Below are 8,417 nucleotides of genomic sequence, written 5' to 3' on the forward strand. Positions count from 1 at the left end.
CCTCCATGCCCATCACTAGGTAAAGGATAAACACAATGTGGTGCCCGTGCACATTGAAATCTGACGCAGCTTGTGGAAGGAACGGCATCTCAAGAGCTGCTGCAGTGCCGATGGAGCTGGGAGACAGTTGAATGAACAAGCCCATCACAAAGGTCAAATATTACATGATCTCATTTACATAAGAAGACGAGAAAAGGCAAATGCATAGAGGACAAAGATTATTATTAGGGACAAGGAATGGGAAGGAGGGGGACAACTGGGGTTAGCGATGACAAAAAGTCCCATGGATTAGGGGTAGGATCACAGTCGATTGTTATTGCTGTCGATAAGTTGTAAGTTCTATACCTGTAAAAAGTTGAAGTTGACAAAGGTTGTGTTAATAGAGTTACAACAAAGGCAAAAAAAGTAAAATAAATAAGTAGCAGCCGAGACTGCTTCTGTACAAACACCTTGTGTTAGTCTGGGTTGACTAGAGAAACAAATTCATAGACCCTCATAGGTGTATAAGAAAGAGCTTTATATAAAAAGAGCAATTGTATGTTGAGAAAACATCCCAGCCCAGTCCAGATCAAGTCTTCCATAGGTCTGATATTAGCCTACATGTCCGATACTAGCCCCTAAATTCCTCTTTAGACTCACGCAGCACATGCAATGATGCCGAATGCAGGAAGATCACAGGCCAGTGGGTAGAAAGTCTTGTGGATCCAGTGGCAGTGGAAGCATCTCAACACTGGCATGGGTTTACACCTGTCTCCTCCAGCTCTCTGAATGTCTCAACAGCAGGAAAGGGAAGACAGAGAGAGTGGGTTTTGCCTCCAGTGAGCATTTATCTCCATTGATGGAGTCATCAAGCTGAAACCTGATTGACAGGTCCCTTCATTCAAGTTGACAGGAGATTATGTAACTGTCACACGCCTCATGGGATTTGGTGCCTTGGTTTGGAGGTTAAGCGTCATGGTTGCATGGGCCATCCTAGTTAATTGAGCTAATAATATGTTTGGTACTTCTGTTCTACCTCTTAATTCAATGTGTAGTGCCTGGGATCTCTAATGCTTGTGAGAGGCCATCCCAGGCCCAACAATGGGTCTATGTTTACCTGGAGCAGCAGAGAATGAGAGAGTCCTGAATAGGAGGAGGATGCATAGCTAATTGCCCCCATAAACAACTGCCTCCTTTGTCAAGAGACCAGAGAACGGGATGGAGCTCACTTACCATTACTGAACATTTCGTTCAACGAGTCCATAGAAGAATCCTAATCAAAAGGTACAGGGGGATAAAGAACAGAAGTTCAAATTCTCATGGATTCTAGACTTTCTGGAGCCACAGAGAGTAAACAAGCCCCTTAACCTATTGCCCTGCTATAATCTTTAAACCTTAAACCCAAATACCCCTGAAATCATCTTTAAAACTAAGCAATAATTTAATTAGTAAAAAAGTCTACCTTTAGTATTATCCTTTCTTTTTCGTACGCCTTTCTGTATCTGTTCTTTGGTAATATTGTGCCGATCATCCGTTATTGAACATTGCCTTTCCCGTCACCTAAACTGATATATAACTTTTATCTAGCTCACTATGCGTCTGAATCAACTCAACGGCATGGATTTGGTTTTTATTATCTGTGATTTTCCCTTCCCTCCCATTCCTGGTAACTATCAAAGAATGTCTCCTCCCTCAGGAAGCCTTTCCTAGACTGGTTACCGTAGTGGACTCAGACAGTGTTTCTCCTTTCGTGTTTGACTTCGTTCCCGCAGGCCCTCCACTTTCACCCGGTGTTCCGTGAAGTCTTCGTCGTTTCTTCATGTTGCATGGTATTCCATCGTGTGTGTCTGTGCCGTAGTCTGCTCATCCATCCGTCCACTGGTGGGCATTTAGGTTGTTCCATCTCTTCAGTATTGTGAGTGATGCTGCATCGAACGTGGCTTTACATTGATCTGTTAGTGTTCCAACCCTTTTTTTAAAAACAGTTTTATTGGCACATGATCCATATATCATGGAATCGAATAGTTTAACCGCATCAAGGCCTGGCCTAGGGAGATGGGAGAGGGAGAGTTGGGCCTATGATGTTAACCAGCGGTTCTCAACCTGTGGGTCGCGATCCCTTATGGGTTGAACGATCCTTTCACAGGGCTTGCCCGATTCATAACAGTAGCAAAATCACAGTTATGAAGTAGCAATGAAAATAATGTATGGTTGGGGGGTCACCACCGCATGAGGAACTGTATTAAAGGGTCACGGCGTTAGGAAGGTTGAGAACCACTGTGTTAGATCCTAGGATCCCTGAAGAGGGCCAGTGATGGCCCTGGTGTGGGGGTCCACCATGGAGGAGGGGGAGGATGGCAAGGAAACACCAGGTCCCTCCATCAGGACCAAGATTGGAAAACTCGGGCCTAGTCGTTCCAGAACCTTTCTTGGAGAAGGGGAAGTGAGGGTCCGTCCCACAGTCTCCTCCCACCTGAGTCTGTTACCTGAGGACTGGGGGAAGGAGGGAAGAGATTCTGCCCTTCAGGCAGAATCAGAATCTATCAATCTGTCCTTATCGATGGGGGTGGAACTTAGCAGGCTGGGAAGATGGATGCTAGGGATTTGACGGTAACCCAGGGTAACTGGCCACTAAGGTGGATACGAGTTTCTGGGTAATGAATGGAGAGGTGAGCCCTGCAGGACTTGGCGCATACAGGTCCAGTGAGTATTTGAGGAGCTGAGAAGGTGGGTGAGCCCCAGAGAGGGGATGGTGCTGGGAGTCTAAGTGTGGAGAAAGTTCACGAGGAACCTGGACAGAGTATTAAAAAGACCCCAGGCCTGAGGTGTGGGGCTGAGGACCCTGCTGGGGGTCAGAAATGAAGGCCCACACAAGGACCCTAAAAAGGAGGACATCCCCTGGCCCTCCTGAGCCACTAATACTACTGCCACCAACATCTTTCCCTCAGTTTCTCCCACCCCCACTGCCCTCTTCTCCACCCACCTAGTGGGCAGGGCCAGCGGTCAAGGCTAGGAGTGGGGAGGGAGAGAGATGCTGAGCCGTCCTTCGGACAGCCCTCCTTTCCACAAGCCCCTGGCTCGGGGTACCCTCCTTTCCCATGGCGGGACACGTACACACACGTACATAGTTCATACGGATCGAGAAGAGTTGTACAAGCTTAGAAGGTTCTCTTCCTTATCCTCGTTGTATTAGCTCCCCCTCTCCCCCTCACCTCACCCCACCTAAGAAACCATTAATCAAATTACTGTCTGTAGATTTATCTATCCTAGATTTAATATACTGGAAAAGATGCACACACAAAAAGATGTAAAACAATTGCAAAATAAAATAGAGGGGAAAAAATCGCCATCAAACAGCCAGGAGAAAATATTTAAAACTAGAACAGCTTTCAAATGGGTCGAAAGGGAGATCCAATGGTAAGGGGTTCATTTTCACCTGGTCCCCTTTCCAATGCCCTCTGCATGGTGCCAAGGCTAGTCACGTCCCTGGTCTCGACCCTTATTGCAGAGGCTCTTTATCTAGTGGTGGGATTGCTAGCTCATCTGGCGTTTCTAGGTCCCGTGTTTGAAGGACATGCCGGGCGGTCCACAGTGGCTGCACCCTTTTACAGCCCCACCCCACCCCCCAGCAGTGTCTGCGACTTTCCGTCTCTCCACACTCTCGCGAGCATCTGGTGTTTTCCAGTTTGTTGAACTTTGCTATTTGTGCTGGGGTGAGCGTCATGCTCTTTTAAGAGCTATCCACAGGCGATCCGACTGAGAATAACAACAAGAAAGATTAGATAGGAACCTCAGAGGGCAGCCAGGTGGTGTTAACGAAGGAGGAAGAATGCAGAAAAGGGAACGGGGAGTGTTTGCCCCACTGAAATGATGTCATCCGTGTGTCTGCCTGCACAGGGAGAAAATGCTGGAGCCATGTCCGTCTGGCTCTGCCTGTTCTCCACAATGACAAAAGAAATACAATGGAGAGGACGCCAAGAAGGTGCTTCTGCTGAAGAAATACTCGCAGCAAGAGAGGCAACTGGATGGGCTTGTCCGTGCACGGGCATCTTCTCATTCAGTTTCCACAGGAAGAGCTTGTTCATTTTCTCTGAAGTGTTCAAATAGGGGCAATTAAGGTCCAGTGCTAAAAGATGCTTCCTTTTCTTCTTGCTCAGAGCTACAAACACACACACACACACACACACACACACACACACACACACACACCCGTGCATAGTATTTGTATCTTTTTTGTAGTTTATGTTGGTTTGTTTTTAAATATTGGAAAAATCAAATGAATAGAAGAAAATCCCATCCACCCCCCTACTCAAGCACAATTTCGAGCAATGCATTCTGGCCTCTTCCCTGTACACAGTTTCACTGCTGCTGAGTAAAGACAAGGGTGATCTCTGGTTCGCAGCACCCACAGCTCATTTCATGTACTTGGGAGACGTCCGTGAAACTTCCAGCAGTTGTGATACTGAGTCCCCTCTGGGAATTGTGGGGGTGGGACACATTGCCAGTCTGCCAGTTCTCCTGACACTTTGGTGCATGCCAGTTTCACAGCACCACTGACAGCTTAAACTGCCATCCCCTTGTTCTCCGGTAGTTAATTTCCAGTCCCCAACTTGTCTTTCTAGAACCTAACTCTTTCTCCTTTTTCTTTTTTTCAACTCCAGAGTCTCTCAGGAGATGTCCCTCTCTCGGTGAACTCCCAGTGACCCGTCTGTTTTGCCTTCCCCTGGCTCATGCATTCTTCAAGTCTTGGTAACAGAGAATGTTCTGTCTGGTCAGGCTCAAAATAACCAGTGAGACAGGAACTCACGTTAAGTAGCTCATCATGTGTCAAGATGAACCTGGGAAAACGGGACTGCGCCTTGAAATCAGCTGTGACCTCCTTTTAGTGCATGTTTTTCAAAGCTCCCAGGGGGCAGCCTGAGCGCCAGAGTCTTCGCAGAATCGGATGGGGGCCACTCTGAAATGTCCATGTAACATATCTGTGTCTCAAGCAGCAGAGTCAAAATGTCAAAATCAAAAACCTCAGGACATAGCCCACCCTGGTGCGCTACCTCGATCATTATCTAACAACTTCCGCACGTGTCTACCGGGCTTGACAAAGAATACGACGTCTTGTGATTCATTTTGCTTTGAGAAAAACCTTTCGCTACCAGCCGGTGGTCCCTGCAGCGTTCTTTAAATAAGCGATCTTGAGGTCTTTTCGCCGGTGCGATTTTCTGAGGAATGGCTCCCCCAGGTGTGAAACAGAAGGATGACCTTGTTCAGCGGGCAGGCCCCCTGTGAAAGAAGTGGTTGTGTGTGCGGACGCACGTGGGAAGAGAGAGCCACCTAGCATGCCCTCACCAAACCAGTCCGTGGAAGGCCTGCTCCCGGGGGCCCCCAACAGATCCGCGAACGCCACAGGAAGCCGCGAGGCTTGGGACCCGGGCACCCTCCAGGCGCTCAAGATCTCGCTGGCAGTGGTCCTCTCCATCATCACCCTGGCCACGGTCCTGTCCAACGCCTTCGTGCTCACCACCATCTTCCTCACCAGGAAGCTCCACACCCCAGCCAACTATCTCATTGGCTCCCTGGCCATGACTGACCTCTTGGTTTCCATCTTGGTCATGCCCATCAGCATTGTCTACACCATCACTCACACCTGGAGCTTTGGCCAGATCCTGTGTGACATCTGGCTGTCGTCGGACATCACTTGCTGCACGGCCTCCATCCTGCATCTCTGTGCCATCGCGCTGGACAGGTACTGGGCCATCACCGACGCCCTGGAGTATAGCAAACGCCGCACCGCAGGCCACGCGGCGGCCATGATTGCCGTGGTCTGGGTCATCTCCATCTGCATCTCCATCCCGCCACTTTTCTGGCGGCAGGCCAAGGCTCACGAAGAACTGTCTGACTGCCTGGTGAACACCTCCCAGATCTCCTACACCATCTACTCCACGTGTGGGGCCTTCTACATCCCATCCGTGCTGCTCATCATCCTCTATGGCCGCATCTACAGGGCCGCCCGCAACCGCATCCTGAACCCGCCATCCCTCTACGGGAAGCGCTTCACCACAGCGCAGCTCATCACAGGCTCGGCGGGCTCCTCGCTCTGCTCGCTCAGCCCCAGCCTCCACGAGGGCCACTCCCACGCGGCCGGCTCCCCCATCTTTTTCAACCACGTGAAAATCAAGCTGGCCGATAGCGTCCTGGAGCGCAAGCGGATTTCCGCTGCCCGCGAAAGGAAAGCCACCAAAACGCTGGGGATCATTCTGGGGGCCTTCATCATGTGCTGGCTGCCCTTCTTTGTCGCCTCTCTGGTCCTCCCCATCTGCCAGGACGCCTGCTGGCTCCACCGGGCCCTCTTTGACTTCTTCACCTGGCTAGGCTATTTAAACTCCCTCATCAATCCAGTAATCTACACGGTGTTTAACGAAGAGTTTCGACAAGCATTTCAGAAAGTGGTCCATTTCCGGAGAGCCGCCTAGTCAGATTTGGTGGGGACTCTTCTTACCCTTCGTGCCCTGTAACTCAATTGGGGTGGTCTCGTTTCTTTTTCACGAGTCTGGGTTCATTCATGCGTGGGTTGGGTCTTTGTTTAGTGAGTAGAATTGTTCTGACTTCTTTTCCTAGTTGTCTACTTGACTGTTGAGCGCTCACCCCTCACCCCCACCCCACCCCCAAATAACGGGAAGCTTCATGCAAAGAGACAGATCTGAAGCTTGCTTGGACAGAAGTTGGCTGGCAGAAATGCAACCCGCAGGACAGCGGTTCTCAACGTGTGGGTCGCGACCCCTTTGGGGGTAGAATGACCCTGTCACAGGGGTCACCCGACTCATCACAGTAGCAAAATGACAGTGATGAAGTAGCAACAAAAATAAAGTTATGGTTGGGGGGGGTCGCCACCACATGAGGACCTGTGTGAAAGGGTCGCGGCGTTGGAAGACTGAGAACCCCTGCCACAGGATTCCTCCTGGGTGCAATTCAGATGGAGACTTCCGGACCACAGAGGCCTCTGCTCTCCCTGAAACGTGTCTGGAGCTCCACGGAGAGTGAAGAGCAATGACTGAGTGGACAAAATTTGCAGTCGCGATGGAGGGGTCTCCATTCTCTGTGGTACCTTCGTTGGAAAAGAGCCTTTCATCGAGCGAAAGTCTCCCAGTCACCTATGGGAGGAAATTCCTTATATGCCATGCCTGCAACCGAATCAGCTTAGAAAGAGATTCAGAACTTAGGGCAGACGAATGGAATGGTTGGAACCCCATCAGCCTGTGCCCTTTCCCTTCTCCAGCATCACTGTGCCACCTTAACGTTCTAAAGCTCAAATACATCATCACCCCATTCAAGTGTATTGACAGGCTTTGGACCCACCAGGCTTTCAGTGGAACGCCATGCTGAATTATTTTTTTAATATTTCGTTTTCTATCGGGATCTTAAGGCATTGGGTGTTATCAAATAAAAAGCATGAGAACATCCTGACCAGCAAAGCCGCTGCGTAATTTTTAGTCCTCTTCTTGGAGGTAGCAACCGTTAAACTCAATTTCGTTGCCAGTATTTATTGAGACCTCTCACTGCCAGAACCTGCGCTCAAGTGTTGTTACGTGTGATCTCAATGGAGCCTCATCACAATGAAAGGCAGCATACACGGGGCAATTAAGGGCGCAGGACCTGGAGCCTGATCATTCAGCTGAATTGTGAGTGCTGCCAATCACTAATGAGTGACCTAGGTAAATTTCTTAATTCTTCTTTGCCTCGTTTAATCTGTAAAAGTTGGATGATGATGATGACAGGTATGCAGTTGTATAAATTAAAACAGTGCTTGGTACATAGTAAGAGTTCAACAAATGTGAACTCATTCTTGTAGCGTGATGGAAACTGGTCACACAGCAATATAAAGTACCTACTACTTACTGCCAAGACTTTGTTGTATGTACCTCGGACATATTGTCAGGGAGACCAGACCCTGGAGAAGGCCACATTGTGTGGTAAAGAGGGGGGGCCGTGAAGGCCCTCAATAAGATGGAGTGACCCCGTGGCTGCATCCAAGGTGTCAAGTATAGGGGCAATTGCGAGGATGGCCCTGGACCATGCAGTGTTGCCTTCTCTTGTACACAGGGTCACTATAGGTTGGGACCAACTCAATGGTACCGGATAACAGCATTGCTTACTGCATGCCTACGGTGCACCATGCATGCACGGTCTCATACACTCTTCATTTTATCCATGTGGTAAAGACATTTGCCTATGATCACAGGAAGTTTTCTATAGAGATGGCCCTGGAATAAACTTCTAAATGATGAGCCTTTGTTGGATGGGAGACCAAGGGAGGGGCGATGTGATGCGGCCTCTTGGAGAAGCGAGGCAGAGTGAGGAAGGGCAGATCAGGTGTAGAGAAGAGCAGACAGACGCTGGAAGACCTGGGTGCTCACCAGCGTGAGGACAGGAGGTGAAGAGTGGGG

At 49.4% G+C, this 8,417-nt stretch overlaps 1 protein-coding gene across 1 annotated transcript; it reads left to right on the forward strand.

Moving 5' to 3' along the window:
* The first annotated feature begins 5,245 nt into the window (after positions 1 to 5,245).
* On the forward strand, positions 5,246 to 6,714 carry HTR1D (5-hydroxytryptamine receptor 1D). Its single transcript, XM_004705117.2, has one exon. The coding sequence runs from the start codon at positions 5,313 to 5,315 to the stop codon at positions 6,444 to 6,446; it is 1,134 nt and encodes a 377-aa protein (XP_004705174.1). The 5' UTR covers positions 5,246 to 5,312; the 3' UTR covers positions 6,447 to 6,714.
* Positions 6,715 to 8,417: the final 1,703 nt, after the last annotated feature.

The sequence above is a fragment of the Echinops telfairi genome, unplaced genomic scaffold, assembly GCF_000313985.2.
Source record: "Echinops telfairi isolate 266 unplaced genomic scaffold, ASM31398v2 ScPeMD7_7457;HRSCAF=8495, whole genome shotgun sequence".
NCBI classification, from domain to species: Eukaryota; Metazoa; Chordata; class Mammalia; order Afrosoricida; family Tenrecidae; genus Echinops; species Echinops telfairi.